Here is a 23,889-nt window from a genome sequence, read left to right as displayed (position 1 = left end):
TGTTTCTTATAAAAAGAAGTCTCATAATTCTTCCAAGGTTTATGTCACTAAAGTGTATTGATGGACGCAACAAAAAGCAAATTCTAAATTTAAATCACAAGTGGATGATGACGCAATACCTTGACAGCCAATCAAAAATCGACAGTATCAAGTCATACTGCCAATACAGTAAATATAGAAAACTAGCGGCTAATGGTTAGCCACCCACGATAGCAGCAAACCGCCGCATAAGTGTAAGGAGGATGAGGTTAATTGAATTGGGAGGAGTAAAAACTATAGGGGAGCCAGGTTTAAAACTGTGTGAGAGTTGGAAAACCTTTTAGGCTTCTTAATCAATACTCGCTTTACCCTGACGCATTGTGAAGGCTCTTTTACCGCCATGTCTGTGGTAAAGACTAATGTAAATTTTTTTCTGGCCTATTCCATTAACTCATATTAAAAACAAATGTCACATTTAGAAGAGCAAATACTAAATTGCACTTTTTTTTTATCTCATCTTCATTCACTCAACACAATTCCAGCAAAATCTCAGTGAGCAACATTCAGGAGTTATGTATTCAGAAATGCGCACACATATGCATGAAATTATTTTCAATCACAGTATTCACCAAATCTCCAAACAAAAAAAAGATAATTACAACACAGGCACCGCTGATCAAAACACAGCATGATTATCTTTATACAAGCAGAGTATGACTCATCTTAATATTGGACCTCATTGTGTCGGAATTATTTTTGGGCAAAATATTTCAAAGGAAAAATAACTCCATTAGGTATCTCGAGTATCTTTTTGTAAGATTCTCACGAGTTGACTGCTACAAAATAAAAGTTGCCAGTATAAATGCCACCGGGATCCAAAAAAGACAAAGGTCAGAGGTCAAAAGCAGTCGTCCCCATACACTGTTTTCAAAGGTAAGCTTTCTATCCACTCATGCCCTCAGCAAGTCATGCGATTAAAGAGACTCCTTTGCCCTGCAACCAGACCACCCGCACAGACCAACTGCCCGAAAACCTGCCAGGGGATTTGAACTGCAGACCTCTCATACATACTAATTAACGGAAGCTTTAACTACTGTTGACCCTCAAGTGATGAATAAATTTCTCATATAAGAGTTATTGAGGGAAGTTGGGTGCTAGAAATCAATTGTATTTAAAAATTAGCTGGAAAGAATTGTGCAAGAATTGCTTTTATATTATAAACTGGGGTCGAATAGATCCAAACGCATCAATAATCACAAAGGGCAGAACAGGAAGAAAGTAGGGCCTCAATAATTTTGACGAACAATGCAAAATATAGTCAAGCAGATTGAAATTAGAAAAAAAATCAGCTCATCTCAGCAAATACAAACAACAGCAAGGTTAAAGTTTCTGTTAGTGTTTCATTCACGTACTCACCCTGCACCATGCGGCCTTGGATTTCTCCTCTCCATTTGTTTGTTTCTTCTTGCCACCTGTAATCAAATCCCCAATTCCCACTTCCTGTTTTTTTTTTTACCTTCTAGGCCACACCCAATTGAAACAAACTTTTTCACCCTACCAATCAAACATGGAGACTACCTCAATCATCACATGACAATCAATGAGAATTAATTTTGGTATTTGAGATGCTGTGAAACAAAATTGATATGAGACCATTGTTGTGATTAGTTTATTTTTTAGGTAATTATCTGGCCCAAAAGCAAGATAACAAAACGATTACTGTTGTAATCTTCATGCACCACCCAAACAGATGAAATAAATAAATAAATAAATAAATAAATAAATAAATAAATAAATAAATAAATAAATAAATAAATATAGCCAATGTGTGAGTATAAAACTCTCTGTCGATATAAATATAATTATAGTCAGTAGCACCTATTTACATACACATGTATATATTCTCCCTTTTGGATTTTTTTTCCAATTAAGCTCATCGCTGCCTTTTATTATAAATGTATAGGAAATAAAATTCCTATTGATAATTTTTTGATTCATTTGGAGATATCGCATGATTCCATGACCTCATCATGGGTTCATTCTACCCCCCCATTTAACTTCCTTGAATGCTAATAGGTTGTACATAGTGTTTTATGTTTCATTTCTTTGCACACAAGCGCTGAAATGCTGCCAGCAAGCAACTTAATGGCATGAAGATCCTGCTGACTATGTTCTCAAATGATCCATCCAGATCTGTCTTTGTCATGCTCAATATACTACTTTATTATCCACTCAATATATTATTAATTATCTACTCAAAAATTAATTTGATTAAAGGCCGCACGACACATTATATCATACACTATATCACTTCACAGTTGCTGTGAGTGTTTTTTGGGGGTATCAGTGCCAAGAAGCCTACTGACCCCCAGTGGAGTGGAGTTTATGGGGCTCAGGAACATGGAGAGCATCAGTGCACAAAAGACGTGAACCATTAGAGGCCTCAATGAGAAACACTTCACTGTTTAAAATTTTATCAGGCGTACGCTTCAGGACATGTAGTCGCTAAGCTAGCATCAAAGCTTCTTCTAAGTTAGCACAAGAAGCTTTTTATGTTTTACTTCACATTTTGGATCACTTTCAGGGTGGTTCATGAAATTTTTATGAGTGAAAGTGCATCTTCTTGTGAGCACTTGTGCTTCAATGGATGTAAGTGATGGCAACTTTGATAACATCGGCTTTTGCTTCCCGTGTAGGCTGCTGGTGAAGATGTTGTGCATCTCCTGAGGTGTAGCAAAGAATCCATTGACGATCAATGTGAATGCTGCTAAGCATGCCAATCACTCCAACTGGCTGGTAATAGAATGTCACATCCGCTGATACTCGCAGGTATAGATTCAATCCCTACATCACAGGTGTCAAACTCAAGGCCCGGGGGCCAGATACGGGCCGCCACATCATTTTATGTGGCCCGCGAAGACAAATTGTGCATCAAATTCGTGTGTTGTTACTAGAATTGCAAATTGTCTTCACTTTTAATATCTTTTTTTTTTTTATATTTGACCAGTTTTTACTCATCTGATTTGTTTTGTAGCTTTTACTGTATATGAGGTGCTCATACATTTAATTGTCATAATGGCCCTCCGAAAGAAGCTATGACTACAATGCGGCCCTCCAAAAAATGAGTTTGACACCCCTACCCTACACCAAAGAACTGCGAGGCAGATTTGTTAACCACTACCCCACCGTAGTGTCCGTTAATGTGCTCAATTTGTGCTTAGTTACAAAGGATTTAAAAGACACTTCACTTATGATCCGAGTACCTCTTTAGTAGCACTAAGGACTACATGGAAGGTGATAAGTCACTAAAGAACATTAATGAACCTTTAAGTACAGTAATGACTTCATCCCCATCTGTTCAAATATCACTCGGACTACTTTCTTCTTCAGTGATTTCTCATTAGAATTGAGCCAGCTGCTGAAAGGCATAAAAGAGAATAAAGATGTTCATTCAGTTGTTTAAATGAAAATTGCTTTTTTTTTTTTTTATATAATGCTGCAACCTCCACACAGGAAATCCAAGATGTGAACAGGAAAACGGAACCTGCTGAGATGGAGGGGGGTGCAATCTCGTGAAAGCCAACACTTTGTGTAATTATTCATAGCAACAACATATATATATTTAAGCAATATGACAACATATGTTATGTTGTGGAGCAGTACCCAATATTTGCTCTCGAGCTCCCCCTACAGTCGCTATGTGTCATTTCAAGGCAGAGAATGTCAGAATTTATGTTTTTTAAAACAAACATGTACATTTAAAACAATTGAGCCCAATAAAATAAAGAAGCTTCCATTGAAAATGTATATTTATTTTGCAGCAAAACAAATGGTCTTGGTGCAAATAAATCCCAGTTTACATCAGTGACAGTGCATCACGATACAATAGTCAAGTAAAAAAAAGAAAAAAGTAAGAACAGGACACATTTACTACAAAACGATCCACACCAATCAACAGTTTACAAGTAATGCTGATAAACAACCGGTTTCCTTTAAAAACAAAACCATAAAAAGACCAATACATAAGGCAAAGAATTTACAGCCAGTAAAATCACAATTGCGACATTTGTGGATGCAGCCAACACTGTAAGTGAATCTTTTTTAATCAGTACACGCCTGAAACGTTGCTAGTAATGTAAAACATTTGCGTTATAACGACTTTGCAAAAAATGTATTTTTAAAAACTGTGACTTGTCTGTATGTGACCTCGAAGCTCAGTTTTGATCATTTACATTCAAAGCCCAAAGTGCAGACTGTTAATGGCCAGCCTTAAAAAAATAAAATAAAATAGCATAACACTTGTAAAAGCAGGAATCAAACTTCTGCCATCCAAATTTGTTAAGTTGTAAAAGCCCTCAACATTGACGTGACGACAAATATTAAATATGCAAGTTAATGATGTCATCATTGCATCTGCCATGTGCAAACGTGTGTATTCACTCGGCTCAATTGCGACTGACTTATTGTCAGCTCTAAATGGCTCATTTTTCCCTTTAACCCTAAAAAGCAGTTTTTTTCCCCCCACAGTGAAAAGAGTCATATCTCCATTTTGAAATTAATTTTAGTGTATGACGTTACTCCTGTCTAGTGAGAAAATACGAAGAATGTACATTTTATGCATTTTCTAGAGCCCGGCTTTACATCCAAACTACATTTTGACGACAAATTTTAACCTCAGTCATATTGTAATAAATCGGAATTCAACTAATTAAACCCACCAACAGTTGGTTTCATCTGTACATTTTTTTTTTTCTTGTCTGAGCAACTCCGCATGACATATTCTTGATCTGCTAGCGAAACTAAAGCTAGCTCTGCTTTGGGCTGACACTTTGCTTTGGCTGTGCTTTTGATGCTTTTGCAGAGGCAGAGGAAGAAGTGGAGGAGGAGGAGGATGAAGAGGATGAACTCCATCGGGTCTCTACGCCTGTACTTGTCATTTTGAGTTTCCGCCGTTTTGCAAGGGGAGCATTGTCGACGCTTTTTAGAAAGAAGCCCTCTCTCTTACCACGGTTGAAAGCCTAGCCGTAAGGTAAACGATAATAAATTTGAGGGGGAACTCACATTTTGGTCAATATTTACCGAGCATTTTTGTTTTACCTTGTAAGTGGCGTTCACAAAAGTCCGCACGGTGGGCCCACTGGACTCAAGCACGTCGGGAGTGCACAAAGGTGTAGTGGACATTGACGCTCCACCCTGCAGCCAGCTGTTCTCTTTCAAATCAGAGAGCTTGAGTCGTCTTTCTGGGTCCACTGTTAGTAGTCCTTCAATTAGAAAAGATTTAAAGGGTTGAGGTAATAACCAAGTGCTCACATTATGTATTTATTTTCTCCTATAATTGGGAAAAAAAATGTGCATTGTGTCAATGGAACTGGAACCTTCACATTATTAGAAAGAAATCTGCTTTTATACCTTTAACAAGTTCTTTAGCATCTTCTGACACGCCCTTCCATGGCTCCCCATCCAAGGAGAAATCACCTTCCTTAATCTTATGCATGATATCGGCAGCATAAGATGACGTCATCCCCACCTGCTCGCTCTGGAACGGCACCTGGCCTGACAGCATGGTGTACTGATAAAACGCAAACAGTTGGCAATCAGGGCCTCCGACAGATGTCTCAGAATGGGCAATTTGAGGTTTAGATTACCAGGATGACCCCGAGACTCCAAAGGTCGCAGGCTTTGTCGTAACCTGCGCTCTCAAAAAGTTCAGGTGCGGCGTATTGCAGCGTGAAGCACGGCGTTTGCAGCGGGGCGCTGCCAGCAGGACACAGACGGGCGAATCCAAAATCGATGACTTTGAGAACAGAGTTCTCGCTCTCATCTGTAAACAACACGTTCTGAAAGGTAAACACAGAAAAAAAAAATTGAATTCGGCTGGTACTTTTCCAAGACAAAGATTTGCTTTGCCGTAAACTCTTTTTTTACCTCTGGTTTTAAGTCTCTGTGCACGACTCCGGCCTCATGCATGAAACTGACAGCTGAGACCAGGCTCTGCAAAAGCTGGCTGGCTTCTGCTTCGCCAAATAATTTCTTCTTCTTGATCCTTTCAAGAAGCTCGCCTCCACGCAGAAGTTCCATAACTAAGTAGGTGTGGTACTAACAGAAGAAGACGATGATTTGATTTGGAAACAAACTCTGATTTAACATACATTAAATTTCTTTACCAACTTACCTGATCAGTAAAGACATCATGTAGCTTAACAATATTTGGGTGAGCTTCACATTGCCTCAAAGCAGCAATCTCCCTTTGGGTGTTGACCTCCATTCTAAAGAAGATCAAATATTTGCTTTATGCATTAGCAAAAAAAAATCCATCCATCATCTGGGATCAATACCAAAACAAACAAACCAACAAAGGTATTGTAATAAAAGCTTTGTCAGGAACCTCAAGCTTACCTGCGGCTGACAATTTTCACGGCGTACTCGAGGCCGCTTTGCTTATGTGTGCATTGTCTGCACACAGAGAAGCTTCCTTCCCCTAAGGGTGGACCCTGAAGGCACAGCTCATAGTGAAGAAAGAACTGTGATTCCTAGATACACAAACAAAAGAAAAAGTAGTGTCACACATGAAGCATAAATATTTGATTTTTTTAAAGTTGCGTACCGCTAACATTGCACTGCGCTGGACAGAGGCAGAACCTGGTCGGTCGGCGGGAACCTGAGATTCCAAAAAGTCTCCCATGACAGCATTTTTATTGAACAGGATGGAAGGAGCAATAAAGGAGTAGCCCTGGGATAATACAAGAGATATATGTTAGGAATTTTTTGGATCTCTTCTGAGTCCTGGTTTTTTTTATGGGCCCAATTTGTCAAGCGACAGGTCAAATCAGGACTGACCTGAAAGAGGCGGTCAGTGCTTGGAGGTGTGCTAGCTGGGGAGTAGACTGGTTCCATTCCAGTGAACTCCTCGGCAAAGTTCCCCACATCAAGTTCACTCTTCAGCTCAGGCTTGAAGGGGCTTGAAATCTTTTTTTGAGCAAGATCATCCCAGTTCAGTCCCTAGTAGAAAAAAAATAACATAATCCAGGAGTCATGCATAAAAATCATTATCTGAGGAACCAGAAGTCCAACCTTAAAGAAGGCATGGGTCTTGATGTCTGCGGCACCCTGCGGTCCAAAACCGAGTCTCTTGTGAGGAACCTTCACCAAGAGCTTCCTGATCAGGTCCTGAGCAGTGGGTCCAATCATAGAGGGGAATGGTGGATCACAGCGGAGGATACGTCTAAGAAAATTGGCAAGGAACATATTAGAAGTCAATCTGAGCAGCATATTGCAGGAGGATTAAATTTTTTGATCAGAACAACTTTGGTGACACAACTCACTTTGACACTTCGCTCTGGGAGTTTCTTTCTCCTTCCAAAGTAAATGGAGAAGCTCCCGTCAGTAGCTCGAACATCAAGATACCAAGGCTCCACCAATCTACTGACTGCAAATGAAGGGAAAGACAATCAAGACTTCTCATTCTTTCTTATGGATAAGTAAGTTTGAAGTTTTTCAGGAAACACACATACCATATTGAATGATGTAGAATTTGAATATGTACAATAAACTAACATTTCCAACTTTCTTTTCCTACCTTGCCATGGCCTGTCTTCCCTCTGATAATTTCTGGCGCCATATATTCAATGGTACCACAAAAAGAGTAGGTTCTTTCCTTCTATAAGGGAAAAAAAAATAGTTAAAAGCTTTTGAGAGTAAAATATGATTGCAATCCATAACAGCATGCAACAACAATGATACCTCTTCTTGCAGAAATTCTTTGCTGAGTCCAAAATCTGTCAATACCACATGACCTTCACTGTCCAGGAGAATATTTTCCAATTTAATGTCTCGGTACACAATCCCGAGCTACACAAATACAACATGTCAATTCCACAGATAGATAAAACATATTATATATATATATAATGTTATATATTATTATCTCCAACACCAACCTTGTGCAGATGTTCCAAAGCCAATATTATTTCTCCGATATAAATGCGCACCGCCTCTTCAGAAAAGTGATCTTGCTGATACAAGTGAGTGAACATCTCCCCTCCACTCACATAGTCTAGACACACAGCAAAATTATATGCATAAAGAGGAAACAAAATGACTGAAAGACGTCATATTTAGTCTCCACTCACCCAAGATGAGGTGCAACTTGCTGTGTGTTTGAAAGGCATAATGAAGAGTGACTAAGAAGGGCGACTGGCGGATATGCTCCAGCACCTGCCTCTCGGTGCGAGTATGTTCTGTGGTCTTCGCTTTTTGAACGATAGCCGCTTTCTTTAGTACCTGTATGGTTGTCGTTAGAAAATTTAGGACTCAGCATAGCGAATGGATTCGAAATCTCTGCGGGGTACAACATTTTAGACTTACCTTCATCGCATAGAGTTGGCCAGCATCGTGCCCGCTGTTCTTTCTCACTAAAAAAACTTTGCCATATGCTGGATACAAAGATAAATTTGGAAAAACAATCAGTGATTTCAAACAAGACAAGTGGAATGTATTCAACGTCTTCACCAGATAAGCTGTAGAGTGTTTTTTTTTTTTTTTTTACCTCCAGTGCCTAAAACTTTGAGTAGTTCAAAGTTCTCCATGCCAACCTTCTCAGTGTGTCCTGTGAGGTTAGCTGGGGGAGGGGAAGAATAGTCAGTATGGTTTATACAGCTCATTTGTGTAAGTGACAGAAAATTAAAAAAATCAGAAAAAGACTAGATTGTTTATGTACAACAAATTTATTTTTTTGACAGGTTCCAATTTTAAAGTCAGGTCAAAATATACACATTTTTAATTGTTATTGTTTTGTCATTACATTCAATTTCATGTTTAACAGTGCAGCTTCAATTTATTCACATGCATATTTTCCAGACAGCTTAACACTTAAGTTTGTGTTATATCACATAATATATATATATTCATTAATAATGGCAGATTGATAAGTTAGATCATCATAATATTGACTTACCATTTGTGATTTGATGCTTGACGGTACAGGCATTTTCATTTGTCTGTGTATCGGAGTCATCACTAGTGTCAGACTTGTTCCCCGACATAACTCCACCAAGATTACTTCCTTCCCTATTCGAACTATCAGAGAATTGTAAAACACTTCGTTTTCTACTTGAGATATTCCACTTCACGCAGCTACAAATTATTTATTGATGCTGCACTGTGGAGAGCGCAAGGGAACGGACAGATGTGCCCTGACACGTCGTCCTGGGAGTAATCCTAGTGTTTGACATCCTTGGTGTTTTATCCCCACAAACAAAGCAGCTTTTCAACCATTTACATTTTGTTTATGGAATTGTGTCGCTCGATATTTTCTCTGAGAAAAGCGACACTATTATTTACGTGTTAACACAGAAAGTTTAAGCAACGGCGTTAGCATTAGTTGCTAAAGAGTTGTCAATCATGTATATTCACTCGCATTCACGTTAGCACCCACTTGAGATTGATAAAATGATGTGAATATTAATCCGTGGAGGAGTCACGATTTTAATCGATGAGATGACAGATCGCTCCCAGACAATCTAAACGGTCGTAGTAAATTGACAACCCGCAATCTTGCTAGCAAATGGCTCTTGTCCGTCAAACTTTGTAGCGTTAGCCAGGGCTAGTGTCTTCTTGATAAATAACCTCCTCAAATCTCAGCGATAAAAAACATGCTGGATGAGGGGGTGCCTTTTCTTCTCTGCCTCCGCTAGAGCCCGGTACATGTTTTTACTCCAATAGTTCGAGAAATCAACACATCGGTTGATATTTGGTCAGCTGCTAGCTAAGCGCTAATAGCAAGATGCTTTCGACACAACCTGGGCGACGCTTGTCACGTGACTTTTAAAATACGGGCGGGGTCATGAAGGATGTGTCAAATCCCAAATCTGTCATAAATAGAAAAAAAAACAAACAATATAAAATTAGAAAAGTCCAACTGTAATGTAGGTTCATTAAAACGATTGAAATCTTATTTTACTAATTTACATTTTTGTATGCCAGTCACAACTTTCCAACCCTATGCACTGGTGACTGAACTAAAAAAATAAAATAAAACCACCATTGTAAACTGCTCTTATGTTTAATAGTTTGAATATTTTATATTTGAGTTTAAATGTATAAGTTGCCCACAATCATATAACACATACAGTGTAAAGAGACCGGCGACCCCATCTTTGAGATGCCTTAAAAACAGGGAAAGAAGCAAACCTGTTGACACTTTGAGGCACCGTGTTTAGTCAAGCCATTCAGAGCCAACAATTCCAATCTGTGACAGACATGACAACGGCGATAGGATTTTTTTTTCTGTTGTATCGCTCTAATAATTTTTTTACTTTAACAGAAACACGATATCTGCTTAACAGTGAGAAATGTGAGAAACACAGAGTGATGCTTTTCATTTTAGGGGCACGCCCTGGAATCTGGCATCAAAGTTGCCAAAGATTTTTAAAGACTCAGGACTTGAAATGCTTAAAAAAAGAATGTGGTTTAAGTAATACCAGAGAGAATATTTTTGAAGGCAACAAAATATGTAATATTTCGAGAGAATTTGCATTTTGATCCACATTAAGAGTATTTCTTCATATCTTGGCTCGTGTCACATCAATGAATGGCTATGAGTCCGACATCCAGGAGTTTCTGAATTTTCTTTGCAATGACGGGATTCTTTAAGTGGCTGAAATAAAAGGGAAAAGGAGCCATCACTTTTTTATGAAACCATTCAAAATGGCGCTGCAGGGAAAAATATACAGAACTTGTGAAACTTACTCGCTGAGCGCCTGAGGGTCCTTCTGCATTTGCTCGAGGATCATGCGCATGGCGGGGTCCGACATAATTTGCTGCACCTCGGGATCAGCCATGGCTCTTTGCTTGACTTCCTCAGGACTGTCGTTCCTCATTGCCTGGCTGACCATGCAGCGCTGTAAGCCTTCTGTGGCTTCCTGAATGGAGAATAAAAAAGATAATAGTTTTACTACACGTACACTTTTTTTTCTTTACATTGGCGCAAACTAAAATACCTTTGAAGAAGAATCAAGCTCCAAAGCCTTCTGGTACACATCCATGGCTTTGGAAAAATCTTTCATTGCCTCCAAAGCAGCTGCTTTACGTGTGTATCCTTTAACTGTGGACACATTTCAGAAAATTAGCATATCAACTAAAAAAATACCTTGGCAAGCATGATGGTGTCCAACTCACTGAATGTGGGCTCAAGTTTGATGCAGTCCTCACAATCCTGATCAAACAAAACAAGTGAAGTTACTTATATGATTAAATACAGGTCAAAGGTGAAAGATCAAATCTGATCCAATGTTGAAAACAGCATACCTTTAGGGCCAGTTGAAACTCCAACAGCTTCGTGTAGCAGGCAGCTCGGTTACTGAAGAGCTTTGCATCCATTGGGTTTCTTTTGATGGCCTCAGTGTAATGTTTCATGGCTAGAGGATAGTCTCCTAAAGGGAGCACAGGATAAGTTAAGCATCTGAGACATTGTTATAAAAAAAAAAATTAAAAAAAAGAATGTGATTTTGCACAAACCCTTCTGGAAGGCTTCATTTCCCTTGTTCTTCTCCTCCAGAGCTAAATCAGGATTAATGTAGGCTTGCTTCTCCAACTCTTTCACAATCTTCTCTGCCTGCAGAATTATGTGAAAATATGCAGCCACTCAATTTTAACTTCAGTATAATGTAGTCATCACGGGAAGGACAAATAAAGTGTTAACTTCATAAAACTGTAATAAATGAGGTGAGATCATGAAATGCACCTGTTGACACTTTTTCAAGACATCAGGAGTGCGATGCTCTGTTAAACTCTTGTTGAAATACTGAACCGCTTCTTTGTACTTTTCCTGCTTGAAGTAGGAGTTGCCAATCCTTGCCAGTGCCCTTTAAAAAAAAAAAACAGAAGATTGAGCCGTACGGACGTTAATACAACCAATAAATTCCAAAGATCAATTTCAAATGGGACAAGAAAGAACAACAATCGGAACTCACTTGGCAATTTGTCTGTAGTCTTCGCGGTTCTCTCTGCCAACATCGATGGCCTTCTCACAGAGTTCCCTGCACTTCTCAAACTCCCCCTTTTCAAAGTAAACAGCTGAAGAGAACATGGAAAGAACATATCACTTCTGTTACCTGCCACACACACATTTGTGTTTTACAATTACAATCGTACATACCGGCTTGATTTGAAATATAAGTCATGTTGGTAGGATCATGCTTGACTGCTTCTTCATAATGCTTCAGCGCCATATCAAAGTCCTTGTTCTTATAGGCGGCATTCCCAAGTTCCTTTTCTTTCAAGGCCTAGTCAACAACGCAGAGCAGAGAATTAACACTGACCCCTTGGCTCAAACCTGATTGGCTGACTTGCATTTCTCTTGTTCTCAGGTAGGTCTTGGTCTGTGGAAGGCGGTGGCTGTGTCTCTTTAGGTTTTGTAGCCGAAGGAGGAGGAGTCGTCGGAGTCGGATCGTCTTCTTCATCCATCCCAGACAAGTTCAGTCCCAGTAGCACAGAAAGTGTGGTCATCACTCTTTTATCTTGAAGCTTCCTAGAAACCAAATGGAACACTGATCATTTGGTATCACCGGGGAATCAACTGATCTATGGGTGAGCACATACGTGCCAAGCGCAGAGGGGTTGTTCCGGAGTTCCTCCAGGAGTTCTTTGTAGCTCGGATCTGCCATGAGCTCGCGGGTTCGAGGATCGTTCTCCAGCTTTTGATACATGTTAGGCAAGGCGAAGGGATTCATCATTGTTTTCTCTGAAATAGAAAAAAAAAAAAAAGACTTGGTTACTCTAACTGTACATCCAAGACTGAAGTTAAATATTGTGTACCTGCAAGGCGAGCCTCAATGTTCTGTAAGCCCTCCTTCAGCTGCTGATTGTTGGGCTCATGCCGGATGCCCTCTTGGTACGTCGCTTTAGCATGCTCCAGCCGTCCGAGAAATTCCTGCGCCGCAGCTTTACGGGAGTAACCCTTGTTAATAAAATAAAAAAAAAGTTCACCCGTTTAGATTGCTGCAGGCCATTTATTGTCAAAAGGATTACTGGTAAATCCAAGACACCTTACCTTGCCCCAGTCTGGCTTTATCTTGATGGTCTCACAAGCATCCTCGAGAGCCTTTTGATAATTGCCTTTTTTGGCATAGGCGGCCGATCGGTTGCTGAACAGGACATGGTTTTTGGGGTCGAGAGTCACGGCTTCAGTGTAACACCGGATCGCCTCGTCAATATTCCCTGCACTCAGTGCTTTGTTGCCTTGGTCTTTCAATGCAGACACCTGTGAACCAGCAGGCGGTAAATACATGAAACACAAACTGACAATAATAGACGACGTTAGGAAACACATGCTGACTTTCTTCAACAGAGATCTGATTTGGATTATCTATTTGAACAGCTGCCAGTGGCATCTGATCGGCAAGAGGCATCTGTTCATGTCAGACAGGTGCAACACAAGTGGTACAACGTGTCTTCATTTGTCCATTCACTTTCTTCATTCTTGCGTACAAGTACGTATATTAACTGACATATGGTAGCTACTGATTAATGCTAAAAGCTGCCAGTCTGATAGATACGTCTTTCTGAACTAACAGATTAGGTCCATTCACCTTTATGTTATTAACAAATAATACTGATTTCTCAATGAAAAAAGATTTCTCAATGTAAAACAACAATTTTACAAAACAATATGCAGCGTGTAAACAACTGATATGTTAGATTATTTAACCGTTTACATTTTCGAATGATCACATGAAGTGTCACCAAAAAAAATCACATCCCATCACTGCTGAGTTATTTTTTAACAGATGTTGGGGTACACTAATCCTGATTTAAAAAAAAAAAAATCAATTTTAAAGGTTTCCTGATGAGTTTCTCTCCCATAATTTTCGATTGTGACGGGTCAAACAGCCTTGATACGATACATAATAAGAAATCGACACTAAAGAAAGCCAAGCGATGGCTCACATCAGCATCAATGCTAACTTGAACCGTTTCAAATAACAATTGCGCCCTCTTCAGGCGTATAACATGCACTACAATTTTTGCATAAGATGTTTTTAGGAACCGTACAGATTTTTGGTAAAAGTTTGCTATACATTTTTTTTTTTTTTTGTCGCGTACAACCTTTGCAAAAATACTTCAATCAAACCGAATAGAGAGCTAAGTCGTGTGCTAATTGTTAATGCTAAATGACAGTTACAAGGAAAACATTGGTCACTGCAGCCCCTTGTGCATCTCGAAAGATCTTCCGGACAGAGCACATGTTAATTTAGGAAACCGAAATACTGCACCACGGATATACAAATAAATATTACACCTCACACCAGACGTAACATATTAATAAAACATAATAAATGTATCATAAGATAGACGATGGCGTTAAGGACAGGGGAGCATGCTAACTTAGTTGCCCAATAACTATGTGCATATTTGTATAATAAATGGCAGGTGGGAAGACAAACTATATTGTAAATATGAATATAAGTCATAAATCATCAGTCTCACGTATTTGCTTGACTTTGTCATTGAACCGTGTGGACAATGATGACATGCAGTAAACCCTCACGGCAAACAAGAAACTCATAGCTGACCCGCTTATGTTGGCAAATATATAAAAATTCTTAGGTATGAAACGATGGCAACTATTTATATTAAATAACATAATATAAAAAAGTAGTCAGCGAAGCAGCACCAGCGAGTTACTAGCCGATGGCTAACCCCACAAACCACGGACAATCAAGCTAATTTAGCTGATCGCTTAGTGTTTCAGCGCAGAAGCGTATTATATAAATGACTTCAAGGTGAAATTAATCCTGAATAATAATCGAAGTGTATAAATGTTAGGGGAAAGAGAAGAAACGATTTGACGAGCACTCACTTTCTCCATGTTGCAAGCATGAGGTTCCTTCCAGAAACTACTGTGTGGACTAGCGCCGCCCCCTCAGCAACCTGCAGGTTGCCAGTGTTGACTGTTACAAACCCTCATTTGTCCCCGTTCCGTTTGCAATAAATATAACCCTGGAATATTCGCGAAGGCTCTGGTAACGCGTAGTTACGCTTTCAAAGTTGAGAAAGAGACGAGCGTGGCTAATCATGTCTGAAATAAAGTATAGTTCCTGTTCCCGTTTAACTGAGTGACGCTGAGATCATCCACTTCATAAAAAAATAATTTCCCATTGATAAATATTTTCTATTTTCTATTTCTGTGAGTTAGAAAATGACTTAAATGAGAAAACCTTGATGTCAAATTTCTCCATTGACCCAATGCAATGTAAATGAGGCTTAGCAATATATTTTCATTGTGAAATTTACTAAAACTACAACATTGCTTCTGACACTTTTAGCTAATGAGACATATCCAGGAATTGTATTTCTGTTCTCGAGGAATAGAGTTTTACGTGGGTTTAATGCTTAAAATAATTATACAGAGCCTTTTTACATGTATTTCCGACAAATACTTATATGAATGGAATGTACGATTTTATTGTTAGAGTCTGAAGGCACCACAATGTTAAAGTAATATGTACAGTACTGCGCTGCTTTTTGGCACCATTTTCTTAAAAGGTGTTGAAGGTAGGTAATATGAAACGTTTTTTAGGTTGTATAGTCATAAACATTCATTATTTATTCCTCAAATACACTTTAATTCAAAGGCTTTTCTTTTACTTTAACTATCACACCCATGAAATAATACCCTAATGTTAAGAATAACCAAAAGCTGACTTTCAAACACACCTAACTGACATAGGCTAGCCAGCTAACAAGCTATAGCCTTTAAAATAAAATAAAAAAACTCCCTCAACCATCTATTAACCTATAATTTCACTTGTCACATTCACTCAATGAATTTCAGGATTTCAACTTTGAACTGCCAGTATGAAAAGGAATGACAATCTGACAAGCAGACCAACAGCAGGTTTGAAACAATATATTTATGACCTTTGACCTAATAATTTTCACACATACTTGCTCAGTAGTAGTAATATTGCTGTCTCCATCAGGCTGTCCGCCCATGCCGCTGTTCAATCAGAAGCAAAGAAATCCAATTCCTTTGACACTGACACCATCTGGGAATGACCTCTATTCTCACAACGAGTTCATGCCAAATGACGGGTCACATCAGAAGAAAAGAAATCTAATTCCTTTGATGACAACTCCTTCTGCAAACGACTGCTTTTCCTACACCGAGTTCATGACAAGTACCAGATCACCTGCCCCCTATGGTGCATCAGGTGACATACTCATTCAGGGACCATTAACCTTTACTACAATAGTGTCAGGACTCCCATTGAGTAAAAATAATGTGTTATAAACAAGGAGAGCCTCCGAAAAACTCAGAAATGTCAGGGTATTAAACTGAAAGTTACTTACCCATGTTATACAAAGCCGAGCTGCTCAAGAGTGACTTTTTTCCAGGTGCGTATGGTTCTTACCAGGCCTTGGGATCCTCTCATGATGCTCAACCAAGTCACCAGTGGACCAAACAGGACATGGCCCGATCTACTCAGGCTCTACAACATAGCAACTATAGACCTGCACCAACAACGAGATATTACGCGCCTTTACCGCATCCTTTCAAAGCTGAAAAAAAACAGTAGGTTTTGTCTTTAGCCACTGGCTTGGTAGTTAGTTACTGCAAGAACAATTTGAAAGTTTCAAAATATCACCACAAGCTTAATAACTTTGTCATCACTTGGTGAAAATCTGTATTGACGTTAGTTTCTTTTTCAGACCAAAGATGGGAACGCCCAGCAGGTTTGAGGGACCACAGGTTTACAGATCAGATTTAACTTCCAAACAGAACCAATATCAAACATCTACTAGCAGTCTGAGTGCCCCAAGTAAGCAAAGAGCTCATAGCGGGTTCTCTCAGATGGGCCAGCAACCACCCGAAAGGCCGGCCGGTCCCACACAATTCAGATCTCAGCCTCAACCCGTCGGACCCCTCAGCGGGCCAGCTGCTCAGACACAAAACAAATGGAATTTTAAAAACACCTTTGGAGCGCAGAAGCCCCCTTTTGTGGGGAAAATGAGTGGAGATAAACCCCAGACTCCACGAGAACCTCAAACGGTATCTAGCACGCATGTTAAAAACCATATTGTATCTTTGGTGCTATTTTCCTTTTTTTTTTAGCAGAGAAGTGTTCCCCAAAAAGCAGCGTTTGACAACTCACTCAGAATTTTGAATGCAACCATTGAGGGCATGAAATACTGGAGTCAGTTCAAAATCAAAGTCCCACTTTTTTTCGAGATAATCGGTTAGTTGTGGATCACCGTTACCGCTCCTGTCAACTCAACACCATGTTAACATCCCAGCATGTGTTCTCCTCTCAGCTACTCTTGACTCCGCCGTCACAATTGGTCACCACGGAGCCAAGAACTTCCTGTTGAGAAATGGTAACGAGGTTGTCCAGTGTGTCTTCTATGAAAATGTGAGTTGAGATGAACACAAAAACAATCACACACTTAAATTGGGTCCAGAAAATATAAACAGTAACAACACAGGTTTGTTATTTTAGAGCAGGGTAACTTAATCTTATTTCCGCAGGAGCAAAATCTGCCTCATCTTTTCCGTGGTCAAGTTCACCGCTGTGTCGGTAACTACGACGGCAACAGAGATGTCCTGGTGTGCATGTCAATTCGAGAAGCCAAGCCCTCAGAAGTCAGAAACGCTTTGATTACCATCAAAGTCTGCGATAATTACATGCGCAAACTCGTCAAATTATTCCATGAAGTCTGAAATCTGACAGTTAAATCGTTTGTCAGAAATAGTTGAAGCAAATAGCAGTATTCTCAGTTTTCAGTAATATAGGCACAATTTGATAAGCTTCATTTTTATAAACCGTTTAAAATAGTTAATCTTGTCTGCTGTTTGACAAGAACAATTACATGGTTGAGTTCACTTGCTTGTATCTGTTTTTGTTCATTAAAATTAAAATCAAATCATTGAGTATTTTTATTACAAAGAAAACCACAAACCAGCAAACAATGTCAATAGATTAATGCAAACACAAATACAATTTCAAAAACGGGCAGTTAAGACCGACGAGATAGCAAGTACTGCACGGTAATTTTATTCACAGCCACAATAAAGGAAAAAAAATAAATAAAAGTCTAATCTACCAAAACACGTTCACCAGTGCTGAGACTTTACACAAAGTGTTTTTTAACAAAAAGGAGGAGAAGCCGACCCGTGCGATAACGACTCAGTCTCACCATGAGATCCAAACAGTTGTTGCTCTTTTCAAAATGGCACCCTTCCCTATGAGCATTTCTTGATATCGGAATATGGCATATTAGAGCGACCCAAATTCATCCACATTTAATACAAATACTGTATAAACACACACATGTATCGAAAAGAAAGTTTAGCTTTATGAGTTGGCAGTGTGCAGAGACAATAAGTTGCTGTCTTATGGAGCATGGCAGTTATTTTTACCATATTTTAAGGTCGGCCATGATGAAATCGTGTGCTCAGTTAAGAAAGGCTTGATTTGTACAACTCTTTGCAAAAGAGTCAAATAAGATTCAATTTTATCTTCCAAGCTCTAGCAATAGAAATTCTTCTCGTCAATAACTGAACTGCCTGTTTTATTCTTCTCATGATTAAAAGGATTATACTGCATTAAATAAGAAAACAAAAACACTCCAGGACTCACAATTTCTTTTTCTCAGTAGAAATGAGATGACAACCTGATTATGGTATTGAATGCTTGTCTTTGTCATTTGAAAAAGGCACAAGTTGGTCACATCACATTAGAATCGACAGCAGTTATTCTAAATCGGTCTTCTCATGCATTTGTTTTGACAAAAAGCTCCCTGCCTTTTGCCATCGTTTTCATCCTGAATTAAGTTGTGTTTGCTGTCGACGAGAGGCGATTGCTTTACATTTAACAAGCGAGTTACATACACAAATATTTCAGGGGAAAAAGGTTGACATTTTGAACAACACTGAGAACCATTATTGTTACACATCACCCAAAATATGTTTGTTAATGCTCCTTTTTTACATGATAGTAACAAAAAGAAATACTCTTCTTGATCCTTTTAGTCGACCGGAGTTCCCTTTTAAGTCATTTTCAGGACTTTTAGTCTGGTTCATATATACAGTCGAACTGTCCTTGAGTTTAAGAAAAATTGTCTGCTCTCGTATAAGATTCCTCAGAACCTTGTTGAATAATAGATTGCTTTTGTGAAAAAAAAACAAATCTATATTACATTGTTTTTGCAGTTCCTTTGTGCATATAATGTCCAGTCTGTTTTGGAATAGTCGACTTAAAAAGAAGAGGGGGGGGGGGGGGGGGACAAACACACATAAAATTACATTCTAAAAGAATTAGAAATGACAAAAAAAAAAAAAAAACTATAAGAGAGCAGGCAAAGGGGTGGGAGACAGTTGCTCCTTTGGTGCATATTTGGCAAAAAAGGGCAAAAAGATAGTGAGCATCACTCCCACAATGGCCAACATGTACCCCCAGCCAATTTGGCACTCGCCGGCGTCGTACACATCCGAGTCGCCGCAAAAGGACCTGACGAGTGAAGAGTTGAGCCCAAAGGGGTACACCAGCAGTCCCGCGGCCATGATAAACACTGCACAAAAGGCACAGATAAGAAGGAATTAAAAAGTGCACATTATAAAGCTGCTCTGTGATGAAAATATTTGAAAACACAGAATAAATATTTGGATATGAATACAATAATATCTTGGGGGGGGGGGGTACAGAATTTATATTTGACTAAATGTATGTAGAATCCTAAGTAGAAACGGACAACACATTTAAATATACAATAAATATCCATATTAACATTTTGTAAATAAGAATTGAAATTCACTTGCATTAATGAACATGTAGTCAACTTGATAGCCACTTGGGGGCAGTAGAGATTCGTCAATAAAAGGCTCATTGAAAACTGGAGTTAAATGTGGAATACAAATTCTCACTGAAGGGTGTTTACAGTGATATGACATTAATAATTACACAATGTGAAAACGTGACTCGTTTTTTTAGGCCTTTAAATTCAAAGATCAATTTTCTTGCACTTTAGCTAATTGTTGGGGAAAAATAGGAAGACTCACTTGGATGATTTCTCACTTGCCCTTCCCAAGCACCATGAGAACATTTAACTCCTCCAAATTGAGTCACGTTTCATGACCCAAAGCACCCAGCACAGTTATCGACTCTGCTTCCAGCCAATGTTGCCACTCTCCGTCATCCTGAGTTCTAACGTTTATCTCTCTAAAGATGCTGTTTGTGCACTGGCAGTGTGGAAAAATATCCATCTTCATTTAAATCGGGTATCTGTTTTCCAGAGTAGAAATTCTGGACGATGCATGGAAGAAGCAAGAAAATATATATTTTATTAACTGCTGGTCTATTCCAAAAAGGAATGGACAGTGTGATGTAAGAGGCTGACATAATGTGATGTGATGCCAGGAGAGGGAAGTTTTCATTGCTTGTGCAAGGATGGGAAACTGCATGAGAATTTCACAAAGCAGAGTCAAATCAAATAATCAAATATAGGTCATTGCTTTTGTTGATGTTTGTATATAAATGCAATGCAATCTAAATTCAATCAAAACACATATAGCATCGTAATAGAATCCGCCATGACATTCAAGCCTTCAACTAAACGAACAAAAATGAACCTTGAATCTCTTTTTCAGTGGCCAAGCGTCCAAATGGAAAGCTGGTCAAGCAGGTTCACATCAGCGAGATGGAGATTGAATGAGTTTGTGGAGCAGGAAGATGTGTGATAACCTGCCAACCATGCGTGACACTCATCTTTTTTTCCCAGTAACTGGTTCTTACAAAACCCAAATGATAGGATTGCTCACACGGGGTGAAGACTTGAACAGTCCAAAGAAGGACGTCTGTCTAGACAACGACAATACGGTCGACTCCATTGTAACCTTGTACTGAAGGAGAACAATTGAAACAATAGCACATTGTAAAATCTCTGCAAAGATCTGAAAAAAGATTGGCAGTTTAATTAACTAACATGATTGTGCCCTTCAACAGATGACGTACATATTTAGAAGTGCTTTTTAATGACTACAAAAGGACAGCACTACAAACATTCAAAAGATAGTGAATGCAAAATATGGACAACCGGATTGGCGTCAAAGCACTGCATGTGCCCATTTATCAACTTGATACACAATGACATGCAGGACTGAAAAGTACTGCTTGATTAGAAAAGCGAGCCTCGAGCTGTACATTACTTTTTTTTTTCTTCTTCACTTTATTTTTTCCCGTGATTGGTTTCAGCTATCATAAATAACACATGCAAGTTATTCTCTATCTTGACCACCATGATAATAATAACAACCCAAATGGAATCTAGCTAGCTGATGTAAATTAGGTGCTGATTTACAGCAACAGCTCGAGGCGGTAAGTGCAACGTGACCGCATACGCAAATATACTAAATGGCTATATTGCATATGTTAATCAGGTAATTAATCAATTAGCCGTCGGGTATTTTTCTAATGGGAATTACGGAATTTATGGAAATGTTTGGGAATTAATGGGAATAAATTGGATAAATACAAAATTGCCGTTATTTGATGTATTGTAGTAAAGTTCTATGAATAAAAAAAATAGATTTTTTTTTTCTATTGCACATTTTGGTTTTTGGTTATAAAGCAATGCTAAAAAAAATATTTATTAAAGTGTCCAGTGTCCAGGTTTGAATATTTCCCAAATTCTCAAAGATATACGGTACTGAATAAATTTAAACTTTCTGCAAGATGCACCTGAACGTTGCATATAACGTTCATCAGGTCTGATCACCTCTCCTTTTCCCCCTCAATATCGACTCAAGGTGAGGAATGGCCGGATGAGTAAGGAAAGTTTTCAATTTGCTAGGCGGTGATGAATCTCAAAGTGGTAATCTGGGACGGTGCAAACAGCAGGGATTCCATCTTAATGTGACATGCTCCAGTCTGCACACAGCCATGAGAATTAAGCTCAATGAGCCTCTGGGAAATTAGGCTAATGACAATTATACAAGTACCGGCGTGTTCCAGAACGGAAGAGTCAAGGTGGTCAAGTACACAGAGGTAATTTGATGAGTCAAACAAAACAGAGGGAAAATTGAGTGGCTAAAATCATACAAATGTATTTAAATAAATAAAATTAAATTGACAGAGTTGGGGGGAAAATATCTTGAATTCCAGCGACAAGTCAATTAAATCAAAACTGTCCAATGATGACAGTCGAGGTGAAAAATAACCCAAAAGAAATAAATAAATCAGATGACCTTGAGGGGAAGAGGAGGAGTAGATGAAGAGGAAATAAAATACAGTGATAGGAGAGATTAGCAGAGCAATAAAAAGTCCTCTGCTATCTTTAGAATGAGCAAGTCTGCCCGTGGACTGGTCAATCACAGCTCAGTAATTGGTCTGTTTATCACTCAGACTGCCGACTGGACTGTCATGTAGACTCCGAGAGCGCTCGAGCAAATATTTGCTCAGAACAAATTTCTACATCACTGTTTGAACACTACTTGGTATTAATAAAAAAAAAGAAAAAATGGCCAGATTAGTTAAAATAGATGAGCACATGAAATGTATAAGGGTTATACATTAAAATTATATAAATCCTGATTTAGCTTCTTGCTCTCCTAAGGATAATTGATTGTTACTTGCTGCATGCAACAAATGTTTTCGACTAAAATAAAAAAATAAAAAAGGCCAGACAAATGTTCCCAGTGCATGCTGAGGCATCTGATGGCGAATCTCCATCTTAAGAGCAGTGTAGCGATGATGACACATGAATCTCACCCGCTGCATCCAATCTATCAACTTAATTACTTCCATTTCCATATCGCCATCTTTTTTTATACTGCAAATTAATTCAAAGCTCAGACAAATTGCTTGTCCTTGACTCCCTTATCCCCTCTGAGGTAACCCAGAGCGCACATGTGGTTTATGTCAATGTGCCTCCGAACAAAACCTAATCTGTAGCTCAATCCAACACACACACATATTAAATTAGCATAGGAGATAGAGCACTTCACATGCATGGATGGCAAAATAAATAATAGTAGTACTTGAAAGAAAGTGGCAATTACATTGAAGCCATCACTAAAGTGGCATGTTTATCATGTTGACAGCCTTTGGCTAAAAATGTAAACAAGTTCAGTCGCCCAATCAGGAATGTCAGTTGTGACCACTGGCACGACTCTGCTTAAGAAGAAATAAAAATAGAAAAATACCGTATTTTCCGGACTATAAGGCGCACCTAAAAACCTAAAATTTATCAAAAGCCGACAGTGCGCCTTATATATGGACCAAATTTCAAAATTTAAACTGGCCCGAAGCATTGTGTCATGAAATCAATCATAAGTGGCCCGCTGAAGAGTATAAATCATGAATCACAAACACTATAGATCATTATTTTATGATGATAAAGTAATCTGTTGCGTCTGAAGTTGAAATAAAAAAAATAAAATGGAGAATGATTTGATTTGGATTAAAAATCTGACATGATGCATTAATGGTGTGCCTTATAGTCCAGTGCGCCTTATATAAGGACAACGTTTTAAAAATGGGCCATTCATTGAAGGTGCACCTTATAGTCTGGAAAATACGGTAATAGGAAAAATATAAATCCATTGTGCCATGTGAATAGTTCCTGTTGGTTCCTGACATTACATGGCAACCTTGCATGTTGCTCTCGGTGAGTTGGGGTATGTCAGTGTGGCTTTTGGTTGGCGCGGCAACATAATGAATCCCTACAGGAGATGCGGGAGCCTGCTGGGCTTCTATAATGAAATTCAGCCCAGCCAACACTTCCTGACCTACTGGCATTAAGGGAAAAATAGGAAACCATTACCTTCAGCTTCTACATCCACCGACCAGGAGCAGACAGGTGCACACGTGCGTGTCACTGAGCTCCAGTGTTACAATAAGAATGTTAGGTATTTGG

The 23,889-nt window shown here is 38.9% G+C and overlaps 5 protein-coding genes across 6 annotated transcripts in view; 1 reads left to right on the top strand and 4 right to left on the bottom strand.

Moving 5' to 3' along the window:
- flrt1a (fibronectin leucine rich transmembrane protein 1a) overlaps nt 1-1,527 on the bottom strand; it is a 40,848-nt gene extending 39,321 nt beyond the window's left edge. The window contains exon 1 of the mRNA XM_049743536.1: nt 1,396-1,527. The gene's annotated coding sequence lies outside the window, so the exon portion shown is untranslated. The remainder of the gene's footprint in view (nt 1-1,395) is intronic.
- A 2,243-nt stretch (nt 1,528-3,770) lies between these two features.
- On the bottom strand, nt 3,771-9,876 carry rps6ka4 (ribosomal protein S6 kinase, polypeptide 4). The gene is made up of 18 exons (XM_049743521.2): nt 8,933-9,876; nt 8,525-8,596; nt 8,344-8,411; nt 8,109-8,259; nt 7,917-8,032; nt 7,720-7,827; nt 7,556-7,636; nt 7,302-7,405; nt 7,051-7,201; nt 6,817-6,978; nt 6,584-6,709; nt 6,376-6,509; nt 6,152-6,245; nt 5,905-6,075; nt 5,625-5,816; nt 5,389-5,548; nt 5,077-5,240; nt 3,771-4,997 (listed from the first exon to the last, which is right to left on the bottom strand). Exons 1-18 carry the CDS (start codon nt 9,018-9,020, stop codon nt 4,785-4,787), a joined length of 2,355 nt encoding a protein of 784 aa, XP_049599478.1. The 5' UTR covers nt 9,021-9,876; the 3' UTR covers nt 3,771-4,784.
- A 144-nt stretch (nt 9,877-10,020) lies between these two features.
- On the bottom strand, nt 10,021-14,993 carry stip1 (stress-induced phosphoprotein 1). Its single transcript, XM_049743622.2, has 14 exons — nt 14,837-14,993; nt 13,028-13,237; nt 12,793-12,934; nt 12,577-12,718; nt 12,328-12,505; nt 12,134-12,260; nt 11,949-12,051; nt 11,720-11,840; nt 11,494-11,590; nt 11,284-11,408; nt 11,155-11,191; nt 10,977-11,080; nt 10,726-10,898; nt 10,021-10,633 (listed from the first exon to the last, which is right to left on the bottom strand). Exons 1-14 carry the CDS (start codon nt 14,843-14,845, stop codon nt 10,561-10,563), a joined length of 1,641 nt encoding a protein of 546 aa, XP_049599579.1. The 5' UTR covers nt 14,846-14,993; the 3' UTR covers nt 10,021-10,560.
- A 211-nt stretch (nt 14,994-15,204) lies between these two features.
- Nucleotides 15,205-17,901, top strand: LOC125982698 (spermatogenesis-associated protein 22). 2 transcript variants are annotated; one of them, XM_049743672.1, is made up of 8 exons: nt 15,205-15,531; nt 15,812-15,874; nt 15,960-16,190; nt 16,375-16,552; nt 16,690-17,029; nt 17,096-17,216; nt 17,293-17,390; nt 17,507-17,901. In XM_049743672.1, the coding sequence occupies exons 2-8, from the start codon at nt 15,835-15,837 to the stop codon at nt 17,696-17,698; spliced, it is 1,200 nt and encodes a 399-aa protein (XP_049599629.1). In that variant the 5' UTR covers nt 15,205-15,531; nt 15,812-15,834; the 3' UTR covers nt 17,699-17,901. The 2 variants fall into 2 exon arrangements, with proteins under 2 accessions (XP_049599629.1, XP_049599628.1); XM_049743671.1 differs by having other exon boundaries at nt 15,208-15,531; nt 17,093-17,216.
- LOC125982721 (LHFPL tetraspan subfamily member 7 protein) overlaps nt 17,902-23,889 on the bottom strand; it is a 36,919-nt gene continuing 30,931 nt past the window's right edge. The window contains exon 3 of the mRNA XM_049743706.2: nt 17,902-19,548. Within this exon, the coding sequence (XP_049599663.1) occupies nt 19,322-19,548 (227 nt within the window). The 3' untranslated portion in view covers nt 17,902-19,321. The remainder of the gene's footprint in view (nt 19,549-23,889) is intronic.

Source organism: Syngnathus scovelli, chromosome 15, assembly GCF_024217435.2.
Source record: "Syngnathus scovelli strain Florida chromosome 15, RoL_Ssco_1.2, whole genome shotgun sequence".
NCBI classification, from domain to species: domain Eukaryota; kingdom Metazoa; phylum Chordata; class Actinopteri; order Syngnathiformes; family Syngnathidae; genus Syngnathus; species Syngnathus scovelli.
The sequence above is the reverse complement of the archived record's forward strand: the minus strand, read 5'-3'. Positions and strand labels throughout refer to the sequence as shown.

Excerpts from the sequence above, each read along its gene's own strand:
- rps6ka4 (XM_049743521.2), bottom strand. The coding sequence starts at position 9,020 with ATGTCGGGGAACAAGTCTGACACTAGTGATGACTCCGATACACAGACA. Across the intron at positions 7,637-7,719 it reads AAGAATTTCTGCAAGAAGAG|AAGGAAAGAACCTACTCTTT; the intron begins GTATCATTGTTG and ends TTTCCCTTATAG. Across the intron at positions 7,202-7,301 it reads TCCCAGAGCGAAGTGTCAAA|ACGTATCCTCCGCTGTGATC; the intron begins GTGAGTTGTGTC and ends CAATTTTCTTAG.
- stip1 (XM_049743622.2), bottom strand. Across the intron at positions 12,719-12,792 it reads CATTGAGGCTCGCCTTGCAG|AGAAAACAATGATGAATCCC; the intron begins GTACACAATATT and ends TTTCTATTTCAG. Across the intron at positions 12,261-12,327 it reads TACCTGAGAACAAGAGAAAT|GCCTTGAAAGAAAAGGAACT; the intron begins GCAAGTCAGCCA and ends GTTGTTGACTAG.
- LOC125982698 (XM_049743671.1), top strand. The coding sequence starts at position 15,835 with ATGAAAAGGAATGACAATCTGACAAGCAGACCAACAGCAG. Across the intron at positions 17,217-17,292 it reads ACTTTTTTTCGAGATAATCG|CTACTCTTGACTCCGCCGTC; the intron begins GTTAGTTGTGGA and ends TTCTCCTCTCAG. Across the intron at positions 17,391-17,506 it reads AGTGTGTCTTCTATGAAAAT|GAGCAAAATCTGCCTCATCT; the intron begins GTGAGTTGAGAT and ends TTATTTCCGCAG.